This window comes from Strix uralensis, chromosome 18 (genome assembly GCF_047716275.1).
Source record: "Strix uralensis isolate ZFMK-TIS-50842 chromosome 18, bStrUra1, whole genome shotgun sequence".
Lineage (NCBI taxonomy): Eukaryota > Metazoa > Chordata > Aves > Strigiformes > Strigidae > Strix > Strix uralensis.
The window spans coordinates 13849702-13873251 of record NC_133989.1 but is presented as its reverse complement, the minus strand read 5'-3'; the positions used below and the strand labels follow the sequence as shown (position 1 = coordinate 13873251).

Below are 23550 nucleotides of genomic sequence, written 5' to 3'. Positions count from 1 at the left end.
AAGTCTACCCACCTATGGTCTGAGGCCATGTGATGTTACATTTGACATTATCACTTCTTTTTACCAAAAAAACCCGAAACCAAAACCCCAGCCAACAACAACAAACGAAAACCCCCACAGCTACTTTCTAATAGGTTTTCCCAGTTTTTAGTCAGTTGTGGGAATTTATGTGATGCTGCAGTATGACTGAAAAGAAATTTCACACAAAGTATTCTGGCCAAAGATAACATTTGATATAGTGATGCTGGCAGGATGCTTTTTGTTTGGTTTTGCCTTTTTTTTTAAGCTTGTCACAGTGCACAATTTCTTGTAGGTACCACCGCCTGTCCCAGAGACAGCTTATCACAGTTACTGATACTGGTTGGGGAGAACTCGGGACCATCTCTCTTTTCTATACAAGGAGCATGCAGTCTTTAAACTTTCTTACTTTTTCTAGAGTCCGTTTCAATCACTATAGAAATTTAACAAAGCTTGAAATTTTAGTGATAAAAGAATGCCCATGTGAAAGCTCTGACTCTAAATAGCATTATCCAAGTGTGAAATCGCTAACCTTTGTTTCATGAATTTCAGGGTACAACATGCCTTGGTAGTAAATCTAGACTATTGAACTGAATATGAATGTAGAAGAAAATGTGATCTTCGCACTGTAGAAGAAAATATGACTCTTACCAGCCTTCTTGATTAAATGGATTACATTATTATTATTGGCTCTATCTCAGCAGGTTTTTTTCATAGCAATGGCAGTAATTACCATCTCTTCTTTCTATGCCATTTTTACAAATTTGGCTGAATTTGGACATTTTGTTGGTATTCTTCAACTTCAGTGAATGTAGTAGAAGAGTTGTTTAATTTTAAATGAATGTTAAAAGAACACACAAAAATAACTTCAAAATGAAGGATCTGGTGTGAATAACTTTGCGATATGAGAGACTATTTCCTCGAGTAGCATCACTATTATAAGCTTTATTTTTGTGAATGCGTTGCAGATGCGAACAAGCTGATTGATGACAGTGCAGCCCAATATTCATAATGGGCTAGTTTTTGAATCTTTGTAAAAGCTAAGCATATTCCAAGAGATGACATCGCAGAACAATCTTTTTTTTTTATTTATTTTCTGCATTAAAATGTTTATTGAAAGCTAACCTTAACTTCAGCATATTGTATTCTGCATGGAGCTGTTCCAAAGTGTAATGGGAATAGTAGCAATCTTTAATTGATTTTAATGGGTTTCGAATCAGTTCTTAAATAGACAGAAAATTGCAGAACAGTGCACTGGGTCTTGTAGGTACATCCTAGGTGGCTATGAAACTCAGTTCTTTATGTTTTGTAGATTAGTTTCAGAGCTTCTGATTAAAATTGCTATTGAAGATATTAAGGGTGACATTTTAGAACATGTGAAGTAGATAACTCAATTTTGAGGAATATATTGCCACCTGTTTGAACCTAGGAATCTTTATAAACTTGGAAGCTCTCTGCAGAGTTGATTCTAAATGCCTGAACATTTGATCACAGGACTGCAGGAGGAGGTGAGGAAATATTCACCATTATAGCCAAAGGAAAGCGGTGCTGGGAATGCTCAGAATAGCACATCTCGGCATCAGGCTTTATGGCAGTTATCCATTTAGTTCTTGAAAATTTTAGTAGAATTTATTTTATATAAATCTCTTTTAGAGTTTAGTGGTCTTTGGTTGAATTTTTTACAAAATCCCTTCTATGCAAGTTCATGGGAGGGCTGGAGGCACACTGTGAGAAGGATCTCATGTACTGTTTAATTTCAGTTTTTTAGAGTAAGCTCTGTAGAGTACTGATAGATTTTTATAGGATATTTCTAGCTTCCATCCCTATTATTTCCTCAAATTTCCCATTATTTTATTTCTTATTGTCTGTGTGGCAGAATTCAGGCTTTTATTTAGATATCTTTAAGAAAGAGAAAATAAAGATGTTGATGTCTGTTTGCATCCCTGAGATCAACTTGGCCATGAAACAAGCACATGCACATTCAATAGCTAATCTGAATTCTAAATGTGGGTGTCAGGGAACACATCAAACCCTCTCCCATTCCAGTATCCTGGGAGATGGCTCCATGCTGTCAGAATAATGGCAGTGAACCTTCATGGATATATACAAATATAGTTATATTGGCACAACTAAATTTACTGGGATCATAAGTTAAATGGAAAACCAGATGATAAAAAAACTATTGTTAAGTATCTGTTGCCTAGCTTCAGTGACTTAACTGTTAACTTAAAAAATGGGCTCTTAAAAAAAAAGGCTGGCTGGTATCAGGACCTCCATGTTTAAATAATCCAGGGAAACTGGTCTGAGGGTGTATTTCCAGTGAACCTTTCCAGTGGGCAGGGCTGGTGTTTGATGGCTGAAGTTGTATCTGATTTCTGCAGTTTGTTGCAGAGCTGCGCGGTAGGAAATCAGCACTCGGTATCTGGGACTTCTGTGTGATGCTTGCCGAGGGTATGAACCAGCATGCTGACAATGCTCTCATGGTCTTAAGAGCATGTTTCTTAGAAACATTTGCATTGTAAATAAAAGAAGCTGAATTGGTTGTTGGCCCCTCCAATTATTGTACCTTTGTCCCTGTTCGTATGCATCCGATGCCTTTTATATACCTCTCTGCAGCATTTACTCCTGTGGATTGGTCAGATAGTATTTGGATTTGATTTTCCTGGGTTTGGATAGCCTTTTCAGAAGTGCTGAATCTGTTAATGCCATAGAATAGGTGCAACAGTGGAAATTCAATGCCCATCTCCATGTTGGCTGCTACATCCCACATGCCTTCAGTCTGAGATGACACAGCTGTTGGAAGATGCAAGTCTTTTCCATCCTTACTTGTGTTGCCCCTTTTTGTCCTTCGTTCTTTGAATTAAGATAACCATTAATAAGGAAACCACTACCCTTTGGTACTGTCTTATTTCCTGTAGCCTGTCAAACAGTTACTCTGTAACTAATGTGTTCATTTGAGCTAGAGGTGAGAAGTTCCTGTTCTGTGTAGGGTGGACTACAAAACTGGCTCACAACAGTCTGCTAAAAAATGCATGACAAGATCAAGATGTACTAATTGCCACTTATTTTTGTTCCCCAGGAGAAAATATTATTGGAAATAATATATGGCTGATAATATATTTATGTGTTAAATATTAAAATTAAATGAAAATATATTAAATCTTCATATGATATGTTTAAGAAAATTGAGTACCAGAATTGGTACAGAGGGAGTACTAAACTGCAGAAGCATTGTTTCTTTTAAGCTTTTATAAGTCAGGTGAGGGGATCATTGTTAAGTGTACAAAGAAGTTATATTCCTTTTCATAGCCTACCATTATCTGCGTATAGTGAAGATTTTACCTTGTTGATAAGTACTGTGACAGGATACGAAAGTGCACCGACCAGATGTTGAATGCTTTATGCAGTGCTCTGACTCAGCTCTTCCTCTCTGTATTCATGCACATCCTACATCCAAAACTTGAGTCTGGTCTAAATACATGGCTACATTTGTGGACAAGTGCTTGCTCAGTCCATCCTCAAATTGTGCTGCAAGCAGCACAAAAAAATCAAGAGCAGGGGAAGAAGAAATCTAACAGTGCTCAGAGAGATCTCAGTTGCACGGAAACAGGCTGTGATTTGGCATGTTGATTATCTGTACTTGTGCTTCCACAATGAATAGAAAACTCATCATTTAAAAGATTACCTTGTAGATGATGATAAGAGCACATTTTCTTCCTCTGCAGACAACATTTGTGCTGTGGGTACCATTATGCCTTGTGCTTTTATCAGTGATTTAGAATGGAGCTGTCAAAAACTTTAAAAAGCTTCTATTAATGTAGATTTATCTATCTAAGACCTGTGAAATTTATCAAGGACCCCAGTTTTGGCCTCCTTTTCTAAGAGCGTGCAGCTGCACCACAGGGCAGTCAGCTCCCCAGCCTTCTAGGAAGTCAGGCATTCGGTTAGTGGCCCAGGTGTGAGAACCCCTAGAGAGCTCTCTGGAGAGCAAAGCTTAGGGATGTTTGCAAACCAGTCCTTTCCTGTTGTTTACTGGGACAGCGTGTAACTTGGCTGCAGTGAGGTGGTGTGGAGTAGCTTAGCACGAGGAACACAAGACCCCTGTTTCTGTTGCCCTGCAGCATGCACATGTGTGGATTTGATTGCAGTGTTTGCAAATGTGGCTGAATATTAAAAATTGAAATGCAGTAGTTAGTTTTACTGTATCATCTTTCAGTTTATTGGTACTGAAGTTGTTATATAGTGTTGAGAGTTTTAATGCTCTGCTTTTGTTGTCTCTTTTAATATAATTTCAATGTATGACACTGAAACTTTCTTTTATCCAGCTGGGCATTTGCAGCTGATGTATTGATTCCTGCTCTGAAAGCAGTGTTAGCTGATACTGGCTGGAAGCAGTAGCTTCGAAGCTTCAGATGAGGAGAGCCCCAGGAGGTTCATGTTACTGCCTACATGGTAGCCAGAATAAGAGCTATTAGAATAGTTTGGATATCTCCTCATTCCCATTGCCCACTTTTTTTTCCTTCCCTCTAGCACTCCTTTTTGGAAAACTACTCCTTCTTTCCCTTAGTTGTAATCACACTGCTGTGGATTACAAAACTGTCAGTCGTAACAAGTTGCAAACGGTTGACCCTCATGAGCACCAAAACAGAGGAATGACTGCAGCTGAAGTGTGTTTGCAGGCCAAAAGGGCAGATCCTACTCAGAGTTTATTTTGAGTTAGTGCCCGACCACAATCTTAAGGTCATAATGTATCATAGAAAGTTATAATCTTCTGAGCAAAGTTGAATTACTTTTACTCTTTTGAGAATTGTTGTAGTAATGCAGATGATTTGGCCAAACTTTACAGTGGGTAATTGCATGCTTGCTACTCAGAATTCCCACAGGAATTCCATTTGGATGTAGGATTGTTGGCTTTTTGCTCCAATGAAAAGGCAGTTATGAGAGCATCTTAATGCTAGTGGTAGCGGGTGTGCAAGCGCTTGATGTGCCTTGCAGCACTTCACTGGTTAATGCAGAGAAGTTGATCTCTGAAAAGGCCCTAAAGGCAGTCAGGAAAATTCTGCTCCTACTTAAAAACAAAACATGAGGAAAAGAGTGTAACCTGAAATACAAAGATATGGCAAAAAAGAAGAAAAAAGAAAATGAGACTGTACCAGTCTGTGTACTGAGTAGTGGTGAACTGTGAATCCTGAACTTCTGGAGGGTCTAAGACAGATCAAAATATCAGAAAGCGAGACCCAGAGTAACCATTTGATAAGAAAACAATTTCTCAGAGTGGTAATCTTCAGTCCAGAGTAATCTTTGAAATCAGCCATGCTCTTGGCCACTTGACCACCTCCTTTGAGAGTGGCCACTTCACCACCACCAAATAACTGAGACTCAGAAGAGTGAGGCTGAAGGATGATGGTCACCAAGTCAAGCAGAGAGAGCACATAGAAATGAAGGTGCTGTGTCAGTTGGTGTGAGCTGAGGCATAAAGGAAAAAATGCCAAGAAAGCAGTCAGTCACTCATCCTAAATTTCACCAGAGTAGGATTTTTAGACAGAGGGAACAATGACAGCAGCACTAGCTCAGATACAGAGAAAAGGAGGCAGTATTTGAGCAGGAGATCAACAGGGTTTTAACTTGAACACAAATAGGACATCTATTACATTTCAGTTGAATGCTCATGAACATACCGTTGTGCTTCCAGAGACACCTCAATTTATTCCAAAAGAATAAACATTAAGAGTAAAATTTCAAGTCATTAAAAGATTGAGTTATCCCCGTGAAAGGAAGTGCATTAATGGCTAAGTAGAAAAGAGAAAATGTGGAAGAATACAGGCCAAAGAGTATCAGTTATTAGGTTCTATATGTATCAAAACTGTTGCTCGTGATAAAAAAGGGTTCCTATACTGGTGGAGCATATATTAGTGTCATCAAGGGAGAAACTGAGAATGTCTTCAAAGGTAAATAAGTTCTCTAACAATTAGGGAAAGTTTAGGGGAAGTGTTGCTGAGAAACCTATTTATCTTTTTAAAAATTTTAAAATAAAGATCAGAGAAGGTCTAAAATATTTTATTAAAGCTTCCAATGAACCGTAGGATCGAGGGACGTTTTCCAAAATGCTGACACGACATCATTCAAAGCTGCAGTCCATACGTCTGCTGGATGCTTCTGCTGCATTAGCAAATGCTAGTAGGAGCCTGCGTAAGGACAACTTCAGTACTGAGTAATTCATAAATTGGTCGTACTTGTAAAAATTAGTTGTTTTTGTGTGTAGCAGCGGGAGCCAAATGCTTTCCAAGTGATTCACTGACCGCCTCATTGTTAACAGTGAGTGTGCCAGATACCTGCAGACCTGAGGTAACAGTTAATTCAAAAGCATGAGCTAGGTTTTGTTCCATTCCTGCTTGTTGAAAGTGCCAGAACTTCACTTCCCACAGCAGCATTGATGAGCTATTGCTATGCTAGAAATTTTTCAGACCAATCTTTCTGCAACAATGAGCCTGTGAAAGCTGGGAGAATGATACACTGCTGGCTGTTTCCAATCTTTTAATCGATCTCCCCTGTCTAACTAAACAAAGGACCAGTCTCACACAGACAGGCGAGGGCAGCACATGTGAATATCCTGACAAAAAGTAAAATGACTGCAGCGGTATCTTTCTTTGTCAAATGGGTGAGTGGTGTTAAGCAGACAGTAAACCTGCCTCAGCTGTAGCAGCACTGAATTTAAGGGCTTTGTTAACTGCCTGAGGAAAAAAAAAAAAAAAAGAAAAAAGCAGAGTGCATTTGAATGCCTTGCAGCCTCTCTGAGCCTGGAATAGTAAGCTAGAAATAACAAGATTGCTATTACATAACAGAGAGGCCAAAAGCTTAGCAGGAATCAAAAAGGATTAACATTTCATAGAGTTGGAAAGAATATGAAGAGTTGTTATTGTTTCCTGAAACAAAAGTGAATTGGGAGAGCTACAAAGCCACCTGTTCAGTATCTAAGCTAGCCCTTTAGTGACAGAAGATAGGAGAAGACTTGCCATCAGGAATTAATGTTAGAGAACTCTGCATCCCAGGATATATTCCAAAAAAGAGATGTGAAGGTGGGCCAAAAAAAGTTACTTTCTTAGAAGATGTGAGAATGTTTTTGATCTAAACTGGTTCTTGCACCCTGAATCGTTTCAAAAGGGATCTGACACCATTGCCACCTGCTAATGCTCTCCTCTAGCACAATCACCATTTGGCCTGAACAAGCAGTTCATGTTTCCACTTGGTGGCTGAAGAAGAAAGTATCTGCTTTCTAATATTCAGCATGTTAAAAATTCATTATAGACTGGATATTTTATTAGTTATTCATTTTCCCAAAGAGTGACATGATTGAAATCTATTCTGACTTTCACCAAGGTGTATCTTGATTATCTCAACTAAATCAACAGAGCAAGTGATCAGCATCTTGCCCACACAGTAACTTTTGGTGGCTGCTGCCACTGTTACTGGTGTGCCACAAACTGTGCTTGCTGTGATGCCCTAGCTGTGTATTTCTTACTTTGTTTTACTCTTTTCCATTAATTGTTGGAAACATTCGTGATATTTAAGGCTCTTGGGGCTCTAATCTTACCTTCCTCTCTCCCTCCTAGTGTCTATCAACTTGTTGTCAAGGAGGAAAAGCTGCAGAAAGCACGGAGAGCTGCAGACATCATTGAATGCTTCTCTGTCCCAGTGAGCTACAAGAACGCTTCCAGTCTGGACTCACCACACTACTTTGCAGCCGAGCTGAAACCCATCAACCTGCCTGTCACACAGCCATTCACAGTGGGTGACAACAAAACCTACAACGGCTACTGGAATGCTCCACTTTCTCCCCTGAAAAGCTACAGCATTTACTTCCAGGCTCTTAGCAAGGCAAATGGAGTAAGTGCAGGGAAAATTGAACTGGATCTGTACATATGACCACCTGTGTCTATCCTCCTCATCTTTCTCCTTCTTTCTCCATTGGATACCAGTTTAACTCCTCCTTATTATCACCCTCTTACAGAAATTTGATAAAACTTAAACATGCCATTACTTGGCCTTCACTCAAGTCTCTCTCTGCTGCCTAGATCCAATGAGAAACCTGTTGGGGAGCCAGACTCTGTAAAGGCATGTGTTGGCATGTGATTTACAAAACAAATTGCTTAGCATTTGGATTTTTTTTCCTTGCATATGCATGAATGTCAGAGTAGGGGCTACTGGGCTTTTAAAAGACATAACTCCAATATCCTGGCAGTCTCCATTTCACAGCACTTGTGATTCTGGGGGAGACGTTATGAGATGAGACCTACCTAAAAGCTATGAGGTTGGATTCCCTTGTAGCTTGTATTTGGTCACATCATAATGTAGGACTTACAGCTGGGAGTTTCAGTTTGAGTAATTCGTACTACAAGGAGGACTACGTGCATGTCTGTCTTGCTCCTTTTGAATACCCTGGACTATATTTTTACTTACTTTGTGATACTACATTTAAAATAGAAACTGCACAGGAAACATAGTCTGCCTTGTTCTCAGACTGAAATGACACACACATAATGCCTCACAGATCCCGCCATAGGAAGAGGGAAGGCCTCTTTTCCCCTCTTCTATTCCAGCCTAGGATAGTTTGTGACCTTCTCTTTTAACTCTCCTGTTTCACGTCCGTTCAGCTAACAGTGTCCAGGCCAGATCTAAGCAGTCATTCACCTTCCTCCCCTTTGACTCCTCTAATTGTTTTTCATTATCACATAACATGATACAATTTGACACTCCGGCCTCTTGAAGACTCTTAGAGCATTAATATGGCATCAAGAAGTTGGGTAGCCAAGTCTGTTACTAGCACATTTGCCAGTGCTTTCATGAATCTAACTTTAACATAGATAAATTCTCTGAGACATTACCTCTGAAAGAGCAAAATTAGAAAAATCAATCAAAGGTTTAGGCTTTGGTCTCCACTTGGGATCATGTCTTTTATACCCAAAATGCAGCCACACATCACAGAGGACTGTGTGTTGTTTAACAGGCTAGCAATGCCAATGAATGTTCACAACATATCTTGGTGTTTTACTACCTTCATTTATCACCATTCTCCTGCAGAGTTTCTGCTGTGTGGCTGACAAGCACAAATCTCTTCAATACTGTGCTGGTTTTCACATTCTTTCCTTTCTAGTCGATACAGTTTCCTTACAGCACAACTCAATTAATTCAATTTTGGATTTGCCTTTATAAAGGAAATTGTGAAATATATGTATGTGTCTCTCTGTGTCTAGTTAGTTCCCCCTTGTGTGATAGTTAATTGCTAGTGAATGGATCCCCAGGGAAGAAGAAACTTTATTTGCTTAAGTACAATATAATATGCCATAAATGTGTTATATGAATGGAAATGTAGGCATCCCTTGGCATTCTGGATTAAGGCAGCACTAATGGTGGTTCCTGCTTTTTCTGGATTACTGTAGCTGGCAGGTTGCATCACACTCTCTGCATACACAGTGGTAAGGTCTCAAAAAAGGATGACTTGCCTGGGCTGCTCTGATAGGAACATGAGATTGTAAAGGAGTTTTTAAGTATAAGTTAGTCAAAAGAGTCTGTATGCAACAATACACATTTTATGACAGCATGAGAAATATCCTGCCAGACAAAGCGAATTCCTGTTTGAGCAAGCAATTGCCTCTTGTGTTAGTAATTTATATTGGTACAGTATATGCTTATATATCCTCAAAGTGTAGTGCTATGGGAAAAAATATAGAGGAGATGTCCAAGAGTGGAATGTGGATTTTCAGAGGAGTAGCTGTGATGCTTTTTTTTGGTGATAAAATCCTTAAGCCCCACATTTCAAACATTAGGGTCTGATTTGCATCCAGTCTTTTGCAGCTGTAATAAGTTTTCTTTCATTCCCAGAATTGTTTACAGGTATAATTAGTATTTCAGAGTTCTGGGTTTTCACTTACATCTGTAACCTGAGCAGCTTTGACTGGTCTTCGTAAAGCCTACTAATAATTATGGCTGCAACATGGCATTTTTGATAATGCACACCTGCAAAAAAATCTGAAACAGTAACATTTTAGCACAATTAAAATATAGCCTTATGTTCCCTTGCACATGAAAAACTTAACAGAACACTGCCACTCACTTTTTAATTAGGATATTCTATAGTTTCATTAATCACTGACAGTTGCAGAATGATGAAACTTCTTTCCACACCTGGAACCTGCAATGAGAAATCTTTGTGCAATGAACCAGAACATCTTCCTTTGGAAATGCAGGACTCTGGGGACAGTTTAATTTGAAGAAACATTCTGTATTTGGTCAAAAAGCTTGATTAGGAGAAGGTAGAATTGTTATGGAAGTTCCGCATTGTTTCAGCTCCTCTGTACGTGGAGGGTTGTGCTCATTTGGTGTTCTCGTCTGCTCTGCAGCCATTAGCCATGATTGTTACAGTGAAAGGAACATAATTAACAGCTGGATGCAAAACAAGTGTGGCAAATTGCTGCAAAATCAGATCATGAGCTTTTCTGCCTTCTCTTGTGCAATGTTGTTGTTTGAAAGTTTGAATGAGATAGCTGTTGCTTGTTGCTGGCTGAATTCTTTTCTGTGGACAGTTGCATGAAGTTTGGTCAACGTGGTGTTGCTTCCAGAGAGGGGTCTAAATAGAACGTGTGAAACAGATTGGTTTTCAGCTTTGTTATACAAAACGCTTCCAAATTGTGTGAATTTCCCTCCTAGGGACTGTTGAAAGCCAGATGCTGAACTGAAATGTGTCAGAGTTTGAAGTAAGAGGGGAAAAAAGAGAAAAGGAAACAGAAGCTTCTGGTTTTGTAACTGTGTGCATGAGAAGCACTGTTAGTTACTGTTTAATTGGTAGAAGGAGTTAGCACAAGAAGTGGCACAGGAAGAAGAATGGACAACTGGCTTCACTCTCCTCTGGCAGGAACTTCACACACGCTGTCGCAGCCATCCAGGTAGTTAACTGATGTTTGCTGGTTGTCCTGGTGCCACCTGCTCCAGATGGCTGCCTGACAGAGCATGAAGTTTTCCTTCTCTGAAAAACCTCCCTGAGCTCAGCCCCTTTCAAACACCAGCCCTTTCAGTGTTTCTCCCCCTGAAAGGTGAGGCCAGGGTGTCAGCACCATGTTACTCCTTATCCTCTCTTATCCTTATACTGACTTAATAATCAAAATTAAGTGTTGCAGGTTTTGCTGTCCCCAGGTTCTTCATCTGGGTCATTGTAGGTGACAGTCTCTGGTTAGTGATCCAGCAACACATTCAAATGGGGAGAATTTTTTGGCTGCTGTGTGAAACCTGCCTGAATTTTTGAGCAGCTCAGAAATGAGAGCTTCCTAAAAACCCTTCCTGGAGTTGCATTTTACCTCATTGAGTTAAAATGAAATCTGTAACAGCACAGTTGCAATCAATAACTTTTGGCTATTTTTCCTCTAAATGGGAGATAAGGCAGGAGCCTTTGTACCACAGCTGGAGATGATGTGGGAGATGCTGCCAGCTGCCCCTGCAGCCTGGTGGTCCAACAGGCGAATGATGTTTTCAGGCCAGAATTGTGAAAAGTAACACCACAGGAATCAATGAGATTATTATTTTTGAGGGAATGATAGACTCTAAGGAGATTCTTATTGATTTTTTTCCTCTCTAATGATTTGTACTACATGCACAATCGGGCAGTTCATTATTATCAGGGGAATTCAGGCAGGATTTCTAGATGCTGACAAGTCTACTCACAGTACACAACATTCCTCTCCTGGGACATTGTGGATGTATGGATAGAGCTGCCAACAGAGAGGTGGCATTCATCCCTGTGGAGATGGCTCGTGAAAAAAAAAAAAAAGTGAGATACTACAGTTCAACACGAGCAGTGTTCTGAAAAATGAAGTGGCCCCAAGGCTTTAAACAGCTTTGAGGAGCTCTGTGTTCAGTAGGATTTCAGGTGTTACAGTTTTGTTCACTTACGTTTACTCCTTAATCTCATGTTGGAGCTGCTGGAGCAGAAATAAAGCAGCTGTGGAAGCACGTCACTCTTTGTAAGCCCCTGTTTCCACATCTGGTTGGCCATCTTGGGCCAGAACATGTGGATCTGAGTGTTTTCTGGGTAGTAAATAAAATCATCCTCCAGTCTACCTCACATTCAAAAGGTGTGGGGTATTCAATGATTAACTATATGTCATTGAAATAACTTCTATTGTAAATAGTAAAAGCCCTAACCACTTTGTTAAACCTCCCTTCTCCAAATGACACAGATTCTAAAAATAGCTGATAATTGGAAAGGCAATACAAGATTTGCTTAGTCTCTCAGAGAACTATTGGTTTCCTTAAGCTGTCAATAAGAATTATAGGGGAGTCTATTGACCCTGCACAGACAATTTTAAAGACAGCAAACAGTTGGCTTCAGTGGGATGAAAAAGAAACACACAGTCTAGAACTCCCCTGAACTTGGGCAAAATTTGTTGAAGACCAAAAAAATAATTCCTTAAGATGTTCAGTGGACAGAGCCATGGTTTCTATCCTGCGTGAAGCAGGTTGCCAACAAGCATGCTTAGTGTATAGCTCTGGGACATGGGGAACTGAAGTTGTAACTGAGGCCAAGTGGGAGATTGGTAATTACTTGTCTTGTCTGTGCACCAGCAAAAGTTAAAATTGCCTCTCCCTGATTTGAGCTGCCTGATGAAACTGTGCCTGTTGCAGGGCAGCCTCGAATGGTACGTCTGGGGACAGCAGGTCTCACTGGTGCTGGCAGGTGGTTCTTCAGGCAAAGCAAGCACTGTTTAACTAATGCAAAGCATAATACTAGTAAAGGAAAGAAAAAATTGTGGGTGTGCAAACAGATGGATGAAAAAGCTCTGCTTCTTTTATTGTTGTTCGTAGTCTGTAAACAGCAAGCTGTCATTTTGGAAAAAAAAGAGAAAAAATCATTCGTCCTTTTAGGTTGTGAAGACGCAGCTGTCACATAAACGTATGTCCTGGTGCCCTCATAGCCCTTTTCTGCAGAAAATTGTTCCCATCCAAACACTGAAGAGACAGAGGCAGAACTTGTTATCATCAGTGTACTTGACTGAAATGTGCATTTAGGAACCTAAGTAATTAGCAGACAGCATCAGCTACCTTGCTTTGAAAAAGAAAGACATGAAATATATTAAAAGAATGTTTAAAAAAAATCTGAAAATCCAGAGGGATGCTAAAACAGGCTGCTGGCTGTGTGCATGAGCTGTGTCAGCAGGGAGGGTTTACCCAGCTCCTCAGCACAGTCTGTGTTCCCTTCAGAGGGTCTCCCGCTCTCTCTGCCCTCCAGGAACAGTCTGCCAGCTCTCCCAACCACAGGCCTCATATGGGCTATGTCCATTTAGCTGGGGTTCAGCCTTGAGTGAGGGTATGCCGTAACCATGGTTTATTGATATGGAAGTTCCAGAAAACAAACTTACATAAATATGTTCTAGTAAACATGTAGATGGGCTTAATATACAGTAAGCTTTCTGGGTGCGAAGCATGTTGGAAAACAAAGGCTGGATCAAGAGCTGTAGGACGTATTTATCAGTGTTTTCCTATTCCAGGATCTTGGTCAAAGTATGCCCACGTTGTTCTATTACTGTTTGGATACGCTGTAATCTGGCAGTGATAGAAAGCTGAAGTAGTGCTAGTGGGATCTTGAACTGAATTCTTCCTGTGACTTCAGCCGTAATACGAAACAGGTATCTTGTGCTGAATGTGTAGGAACTTGGGTCATCATTAAGATTGTTGTAGACATAAGGCGTTGTAAAACTTCTGTGAGATCATAAAATGGGAGTTAGGTATCAGAGCATTTGAAAGAACATTCAAAAACAACACAGACTGAAATTTGTGGAAATCTTTTTTTTTTTTTTTACAACTTTTTAATTATCTCTTTATTTCATTATTTTTCTTATAATTGCTTTAAGCCATCTGGATGGATAATTGAGAATTACCTATGTTGTTTATTCCCACTTTACTATTGGCTAGACAGAAGCACCTTACTTTACTGAGGGCAGGAAAGCAAAGTCAAAAGTAGTCTTTTTCAGAAGACAAATGTGACTGTGAGAAAATGGTGTTACTGTTTTTTGGGAAAAAAAAGTGTATTTTTTCTGTTTTGTGGTAGAAAAGTTCATACAAACTCACATTTCTCAGCATTGTCAGAATCAATCAAAGAAAAATAGAGTAAATTTAAAGAGATCTCATTTTTTTGAGACACCAAAGAGATGAGCAGTGGGTTGATCAATGAGGTCATTAATGGAAATTGATTGAACAATCAGCCATAATCAGGAATATGGACTAAGTTCAAGTCTTTAAAATTTAGCATCCCTAGTAGCTGGACATCTGTTGTCTGTGCAGGTTTTTTATGTTTTCCTTCTGAGAAGTTGCAATTTGAAATGGAGTTCTGAAGTCCAGATGTCTTGTTCCTCTAGTGATGGATTGCTCTTGCTTTTGGCAGTGCCAGATCACGGTCTTCTAATAACTATGATTGTCTGTGCTAAATGCAGCAATTAGTAGATGTGGATGCAAACAGAACACACTGCATCCTGTCTTCTGCAATTACCCTGTGGGAAGGTAATGTGCAGGAATATGCACATGCTCAAATGAGATCAGTTACAGCATCATTAACAAGATCTCGGGTTTTGTTTTCTCACCTCTTCTTTTCTCAGCATTGACTAATTTCTCCAGCTTTTTGTTGCACTTTGAAGCTAGCAGAAAGCAACAAATACACAAGAAAATGTTCCTCAACAAAATGTGAGCAAGTGTCCACCTACTTTTAGACTGCAAAAATACTATCTTGATATTTTTTTATTTTTCATCGCTGACTTTCCAGGTCACCTTGTCGTAGATTGTAAGCTACATCAGGATCTGTCTTATAATTCCCAGCATTATGTGCTGAGACTGTTCTCTGTGTTTTTTCTGCTTCATATATCATCACTAGCAATAAAGATTTTGGATTTCCAGAATAGCTGGCAATTCGAGCTGATTATACATGAGGCAGAGACAAATGGGGAGCTCTGTTGTACATCTGTGTTGACTTTGCAGTGCTGACGGTTGTACAGGTAGTGTAGGGGAGTTGATTTTTGAGGAAGAGAAGGATTGGTGCACAAAGAGAGATGCCTCTGGTTTACTGGGAGAAGCTGCTTCAGTCCCACTCTGGGGGCCGTGTGGCTGGGAGAGGGTGTCCTTCATATGATTTGTCTTTGGTGATCCAGGAGTTACTTAAGAGAGTTTGAATGCAAGATCAAAGGGACAGTTTGTCCTTCTGAATATCTTGTGGTTTCTAGACTACACACAGAGCTGCTTATATCCAGATACTGTGGCTGACTGGTATCTTGAGGTGTGCATAGAAAGGGATCAGAGGGAATTGCTCTTGTGTTTCGTGGTGTGGATCCTGCAGTTGTCCCCTTGCTATGTGCAACCTAAGTGGGAGGAGAAAGGCACAGTGGGACAGTGTGTTTCTGCTCAGGCCAAGGAGGGTCTGTCACAGGTGGAACAAATTTTCTCCAAGAGCAAATTCAGACTTTCACAGTATTCACCTTACTGCTCGAGGATGGAATGAGGTGCTCAGCAATGCATTTGCTAGGCTGTTGTTTCCAGAGCACAGACAGCATCCACATTGAGGTAGCATTGTTACACATAGTAATTTATGCAGTATTCATTACACCTGAGACACGTACAAGAGCGTGTAAAGACATAAAGTGCTATGAAAACCCTGCAGTAGATTACTGCCTGACAAAGTCAGCTCTTTAACCAAAGCAACACATTAAGATTTGGATGGCAATCGTGCATCGGACAGAAGCAACCTGTGCCAATAAGGGCTGTAGAATGAGGAGCTGGGGATACCAGAAAGGATGTGTTTTCAGCGGAGGCGGCCTGAGAAGGCTGCCGACTTTGAGCTGTTAGTTAAGCCAAATACAACATTGCTGTTCCGATCCAAACTCCTGTTCGTGCAGATCTGCAGGCTCTGAGGTGGATTGAACAAAAGCGTTGGTTTTTATCCCAGCTCCGCAATGAAAAACTGCAGTGGTGTGGGTTGTGTTTGAATAGCTCATTTGGCAGAGCTAGCCATACAGCATGCTGTTTTGCTTCACATACATATCAGAGAGCTGAAATATTCAAATGACTACTTCGGTGTCTGTTTGCCATGTGTTTAAATAAATACCCAATTTGCAAAATTTGCAGTAATGGTGCACGAAAATTAGATGTACAGTTGCATGTACTTTTGACCCAGGGCTTGTCTGCCTATTACAGATCAGGTCATTTAACTGGTAAATTCTATTAGTTAATCAGGCAGTTACGCAGGACCCATCACTCACACATCAAGTGTGGAAAAACATGTTGTCACTCTTAACTTCTCAACAGTTAGAGAAGCAGCTGTAGGCAAATCCATTAGTATGGAGTGTTTTATGCAACTGAAACTGTTGGTGGTATTTTCAGAGATGGAGTGTAAGAAAAATGCTTATTTGTTTTAGTACCTTTTTAAAGGAATGTATATTTATTGTAGATGGGCAAATTACACACCTTGATGTTTTCCTTTTTCTCTTTTTTATTTTTCAGGAAACAAAAATCAACTGTGTCCGGCTGGCAACAAAAGGTATGTGGGTCTCTCTTTCCTGCAAAGCACAGTGCCAGTAATGTAAAAGCTGCAGTGGTGACACAACTTGATTACAGCTACTATTCAAAGAACAAGCCTCTTTCTTTTTTTTCTTTTCTTGCTTTCCCTCTCTTTTTTTTTTTTTTTTTTTACGTATGGTAGATTACAAAGGCAGAACAAGAATTTTCAGAACCACTCCACTATATGTGTGGACTCTGTTATTTCTTTGAGACAGGGTGTGTTTCTCTGTCTCTGCCGTTCCTCCTTTCCCCCATTCTGTGGACAGCTTTCCTGTCCTGAGCACCGTTCTTGCTATTGGCAGAACATCACTGAAAAAGCGACATTAACTTCCTATTAAATTCGTCCTCTCTGCAGCTATGTAAAGTAGATAAGTAAGAGGAGATCTCATGTAAGCCTAACTTTGAACACCACAGGGCACAATTCTTATATCACACCATTTTTATGGTATAATTCAACAAACTAATACAGTACATTCCTTATTTTCATTGCGGTTAGTTCAGAATAGACCAAACTGGTAGGTCAAATAGACCAGACCCAGCAAACCCGAGACAAATATTGTTATTGTTCAAATATTGTTATTATATTGATCCCCAGGTTGCTTCACAAGGTGTAGCTCTTGAGGGACCAATGATGACAATGTCTGGGTTCCTTCTTCAAGTTTAGAGTTGCTTTTAACAACTCTTCTAAGGACTTCAAAATCGCCCCAGGGGCTGCTTTGCGAGCAAAGGTGTCAGAAACCAATTTACTTGTAACACAGATGAGCAGCTGTATAAAGACTTCCTCAACACATGTAATAGTCTCAGAATGAGCTGTAAGGAAATGATAGGGTAATTGCCATGGGCCATGCTACAGGTAGCTCTCCATTTCCAAAACTTGGGATTGTCATCTTGTGCTCTCGCTGCTTTGCTGTAATGTGAAATAACGGTGTTACTGCCTGTGGAGTCTTCTGAGAGTTAAACAGAATTGGCTGGAACCTGTGAGTTTTTTTCTTTTTTACTTTGAGGCACCATCCCATTTTTTCCCATTCTTTTCACTCCTTTCTGTCTTGTGGCAGTAACAGAAGTTAGGTACTTTCTCCTGATCAGTTCTGCATCTGCACTTAGAGGAGTTGGGAGAGCTTAAAGAAGCCCAAGCTAAGAGTTGTTGGGTAGCAGCAGAGGACTTTTTCTATCTTCATATGGAGACATGCCCCAGTCTGTTACAGGCCGTGCACTGGGATGGCAGTGCTGCATGAAGTTCCCAGTTTTCACTGCTGAGACCTGATATGCGAACTGGTGGGGCTGTAAGTAGTTGTGTCACCACTGAAAGCCAAGGAGGATGAGCCATTTCTCCCCTTTCTCCTTTTCATCTGTGGCTCTGGTGCTCCTCATATCCTCTTGTTGCTTTCCTTTTTAAAAGTTCCTTGTAAACTCTTTGTTTAGTTGAGTTACAGACATTCTGTGTGTCTCAGTCTCCCCTCCTTCCCCCTCAGTTTTTCCAGTTGGTAGTGACGTGACCATTTTGAATACCTTATTTTGGCTTTCTGGTGGTAGAAAGAGCAGGACTGGATAAGATGAGTCTGAGTGAAATGAGTCTCCTCAGGGCTGAGCATGACTAGAGGTCTCTTCATGAGATCAGAGAAACTGGATTAATTCATGTTTGGAAACCTGTAGTTTCTTCTGTTTCAGTTGTTCCTTTTTCTGGAGCTTGTGGAAGAATGTTGTCATATTTGCTCTATGATTATTCAAAGAAGAATAACCTAGGTACCTTGAAAAGTCCCATTCTTGCATAACCTTTTGATTTGCACTGTCTGATTTGGGTACTCGAGAAGAGTGTCACATAAGTGTTTGACCTTGAGTTGGCTTTGGCAAACTGATTTAATTTTCATTAACCTGTTAGGTCACCAGGAAGAGTCAATAAGCTACCCTCATTCTCTTGTTTGTGAATGTCGTCTCTTTTTTAAAAAAGGATCTACTAATGTTAATTTGATAAGAGATATAAAACAGATGGGTAGAGCCTGAGGATGCCTCGAGCCACTGCTTTTTGGTGATTTTATTCTTTGGGATTTTTCTTGATTGACATGCATGGAAAAGGACAAGAAGTGATGGCAATTCTAGTGTTTGGTCTCAGTGGATATCACCATTGATTTACAGGCAGATATCTTATTTCTATACATGGAGTGTAGAAATCTCTGTGGAAATTTTTTCCTCTTGTCCTCACTCTGTGAATTGCAGTGTTGTGTTTCTCAGTGCCTGACCATTAGCAAGAGCACTGGAATACACACAGCTGTGACTAATTTTATGCAGTTTTAGCTCTTCAAAGGTGCAGTGTTGCCTGCAGCTCACAAGCAAGGTAGCATCACAAGTGAAATCCGTAGTCTTGATACCATAACAGTATCTTCCATTGCTGGCAGCTGTGAAGTCTGAGCAGCTGAGCAATAGCTGAACAACGTGGTTCTGTGGTTTGGAGCTTTCCCATAGTTTCAGATTTCTGTATGTCCTGCGGCTGAATTCCCACCATACATTGACTCCATATGAATAAAAGGACTCAGACACTCCACATCCCAGCCCCTGAAGAGGGGTGTCGCATCTGTCCACTCTCTGCTGTGTGGCAATGGACAGAGACACTCACGAAACTATAATTACGTTGTGACCTGATCAAAGGCTGATAGCTGGGATGTTCTAGATGACCTACTGTGTCTGTGCTGTCTTCTGTCTACTCATTATATTGATTATCTTTAATGGCATTGCCCTGTAGTTGCCTTTATTTTCATCATTGTCTTTCTGAGGGTAGAATGAGAGACCCTGTAGTCTGCCTTGAATGAAATAATCAGAGCTGCAGCAAAGATACTGCTGTGGTGTCTTTGGTAAGAGTCAGAAAAAAACCCTTTTTTGGAGAAGGTGCTAATCTCGGCATTGACAGCTTAAAAGCTCTGCTTTGAGTTGGTACTCTGAGCATATTTTGTTTTGACGCAAGAAAATAAATACATACTACTGGTGCCAGACTAAATGTTCATTTTGGCATATAGGCCTAATTTCTCCATTCCTAGACGTGACACTGCAGTAGTTCCATTAACTTTAGTGAAATGAGTTCTGATTTACACCAGTGACAGGAAGATTAAGATCAAGACATGTTTAAGCAAAGCAAGTATTCTCTTGAAGTACTGGATTAACAAGGGCACTAAACGTGAGTGTGGGAGTAATTAGGCAATAAAATGTGTTAGGCAGTGTGTTACTGGGGGATTATAACACATCTTGGGTGTTGCTGCAAGGCACCTGCTCAGAAGCTGAGTAGCTTTAATTACTTGAGGGACGCATGAGGCTGTTCCACTGTCGCTACTTCAGCAGGCTGGGAGGCAATTTGCTTTGTATGTCCCATTGCCTCAAAACAAAGAAAATGAAAATAGACAACTCTTTAAAAAGTGTTTTAGTCCATTAAGGAGAGTTCTTGAGATTTCGTAGTTTTCTCTCCTCCCCTTTTAGCAAGAAATAGACTGTTCAGATTGATCCCTTTTCAGCTCAGCTCCATGCAGGAGCTGCTTCCCATCTCTCCCAGTGGTGCACTCTTAGATGAACTGGATTCTTGTGCTTGCAAGAAGGATCTCTCAAATCTTTGTGTATTGGCTTATTAAATGTCGCGGAGGAGGGACGGGTCAGCATTTCAGAGCACTAGGCCATGACACCAGTAGTGCATCCTCCAAAGCAGAGCTAGTAGATACCCAGCTGGGCAAGCACCTCTGTTGAGCTCGATTCCTTCCATCCAGCGTCTCAGTACAAGAGCTGGCTGATGCCAGTAGAAAGGGCCAGTGGCAGGGACTCATTGTCAGCCTTTGCTGTGGTGACATTTGACAATCCATCAGAAAGCTCTCCGCGTTTGTCCAGTCTGTGTAGCCATTTCACATTTTGCCAGCATGTTTTAAATCCACAAGCATTATTAACCTTTTGTATGTACGTATGTATTTATTTTCAGATTAACTGGTCTCAGATTTCTTCCCACTTCCAGCCATAAACACCTCTCCTCACATGGGCTACTCCTCTTTTTTAAATAACTGGAGTAATGTCATCTTTCACAGCATTAATCACTTGGATGCATATCATTAGCATAAAACACTCTTTAGAAATAAGTTTCTAATTAAACCCCTATTTACCAGCTCTCTGCCATACAATTTTCATTCAGCCAGTTTATTTATTAGTTTTGCCATTTGGTTTCCTTGATAGCATTTGTTTTAATGTGTCCCATTCTTTCTGAATTAACTGACTTATTCTCCCTGTCTTAAAGCAACATATTTATATTGACACTTTATTAGAGAAAATTGCAACCTCTTACCAAGAGAGAACGATTACCTCTTGTATTCTTAAAGTGCATTAAATTAATTTCACAGTGTAATTGAAACCAAGGCAGAGGGCTCACTAATGGTTCCTTATCTCTTGATACTCATTTCTTCTTTCTTTAAAATGTGAATTCTTGCAAATAAAAGAATGGAACTTTAACAATCATTATGAGGTACATTTTTATTTTTTCCTTTTTTTTCTTGTGCATGCTGCCTGGGAACGATTTTGCTTGTTCTTAGCAGTAATAGGTAGGCAACAGGTGACCACGCGAAACCCGCCCAGCCTCTTGAGCACAGGTGATTATCAGTTCAGGAAAAGGAAAACTGTTCAAACTTCCAGAAGTCTGAGCAGCTTCATGACTGCCTGTGTCATATTTGGTTTGCATGGGAAAATACTTTGACAATTATTCTAACTACAGTATAAAGGGGGCACTCCTTACACTGTCAGTCCTTGTGCATTGAAGTGACTATGTGCCTGTGCAGAGGGTCATCTGGAGGTCCAGACACCACTTAACTCTGCATAGGAGCACTTGAGCATGCCTGAAGAGCCCCATAGATCCCTTGTTGGCCTTCTGCAGAGGCTATCTCCCTGAGCATGCGTGGAGATGACCTTGCATTTTTGAATTAAAGTAGCTACGGCATTTTCTGGGACTGATTATTACACTTGTAGAGAGCTGAGTCCTGCTGTTGAAGAAATGATCGGCAGGAAAATGAAAACTAGATTCTGTCAGGCCTCTGTATAAAAACTTCTGCTGGAATCAGAGGTGTTGCAGAATCGAACCTCAGTAGCACTGTGTAGTCATTCACAGATCACTAGTGGGGAGGCTCAGAACTCTCAAGGGTTTTGCAGTTTCCGTCAGAATGAACTTGAAGGTCTGTGTATCATAAACTTGCCTAGTTGTGTATAACACTGGGACCAGTACCATCACTTCACAACAGAAAATTTAAATATAGAGAGGAAATCCTCTCAACTTGTGGAAATAGTTTCTTCTACTTTAGCCTGTTGTGCACAGAACGACTTATTGGGATGTAACAGAGTTATATGTGATTAATACAAAAGGGAGGGGAAAGGAGGGCTGGTTTCTTAGTTTTGGGATGGATTAAATTTTTGTAGGAATGTTCCTCTTCCAGTGCTCCTGCATGGTTATATTCCTGTCTAGCTATGCCTTCCTCACCTAGGAATTATTTTAGCTACACATACAGGGGCAAAAAGATACTGGGATGACTGTGAAGTTCAAATGCCTTTCAGATTGAGAGAAATGCTCCTGCTTTTTTGTAGTGCATCAGCACTGAAAAAGAGAACTTCCTGGGAGATGAGTGCTTAACAACCTTGAGACCTCAGAAATGAACCTGGGTCTGAAAGGTGATGAGTGAAATCATAGAGGGGAGACTGCAAAAAAACAGTGGAAAATGAGGAGGAAAAAAATTCCTACTGTTTACACACAGGTTTGCTGCATATGAAAACTGTTCATTTAATAGGCCTTGCTCCCTCAAATTAATTTAAGAGGGCTCTGTTGTTTTCTGAAATATATTCTGGTTTTGTAGACAGATAATGTATTTTTTAAACAGATCTAATCCCACTTCAAATCTGTTTGTTACTGCATTTTGTCTTCTGATACACTGGAATGTTATTCCTCTGACAGGTTTATTCTGTTTTGTGCTATTTATTTCAGAGGGTTTTATCACAATTTTTAAGTTGAATGCATGAAAATGGTGTGTTTTTTTTCTTTTTTGTTTTGTTCCACTGAACAAATCTCTGCCTCCTAAAAGTTATTTTTTAGCACAAGTTTGTGTATCACCATAATTAATTGTTAATAACAGACACACGTTGCTTTTACTGAAAAATATTCTCCACTGAGAAGACAACTCAAACTTCCTAACATGTAAATGCCCACTTAACCCAGTGAGCATCTTTATTTTCACTGAATTTGTTACCAAGACTTACTTAGAGGGATTTAAAATGTTGACTTTAGGGGCCTCCTTAACCCAGGGAGCTAATGAACCAACTTTGAAATAGTGAAGTACCTGATGGAAGACTGGATGAGGCCACAAGTGAACTGTGTTTGATAACCTCAGCCCAGTTTCTAGAGGACATTGTCTGCTCCAGAGCTCTGCTGTGCTGACAGACCCTAATCTTGGGCTCCCCAATTTAAATAAGCAGTGGGAGGGGAGAGGCTGGCAGAGGCATGACGTTTAAAGTGGAATTTGGCATAGATCAGCAACAGTAGACTGAAAATATCACCTCTGTAATTCAAAGCATCCGCTGCTGGAATACACTGGGTCACTTCTGAAAAGAAGGGTCTTTAGAAAAAGCAGAATAAAATGGATTATTGCTGTGTAAGCCAAGTCCTTCTGGAATCAAAGCAGACATAGATTTACCTGGAGTACTCTGGAGGCTGTTGTCCCCTTGCAAGACCCGGCTGGTGTGAAAGGATGCTGTTGGCCATGTGTTGTGCCTGTGGCTGGTAGCTTTGTTTGCAGATGAACTGGTAGCCAGGCAAGGAGGGGGAAAGAAAAAAGGCAGTAGTTGGACATTAAAGCCAGAAGTGAAGTCAAATCAGAAAGGATTTGTTTGCTTTATTTAGTTTTAACGCAAGGAGCAATGCATGGTGACTCGCCTGTGAAATTCAGAGTT

The 23550-nt window shown here is 40.3% G+C and overlaps 1 protein-coding gene across 9 annotated transcripts in view; it reads left to right on the top strand.

Moving 5' to 3' along the window:
- Positions 1–23550, top strand: part of PTPRT (protein tyrosine phosphatase receptor type T) — a 473479-nt gene that overhangs the window by 363965 nt on the left and 85964 nt on the right. For all 9 annotated transcript variants that reach the window (XR_012631402.1, XR_012631400.1, XR_012631401.1 and 6 more), the window contains exons 12-13: positions 7629–7902; positions 16549–16585. Coding sequence is in view for 6 of the 9 variants with exons in the window: in XM_074888115.1 (XP_074744216.1) it covers positions 7629–7902; positions 16549–16585 (311 nt within the window). In the remaining 3 variants the exon portion in view is untranslated. The remainder of the gene's footprint in view (positions 1–7628; positions 7903–16548; positions 16586–23550) is intronic.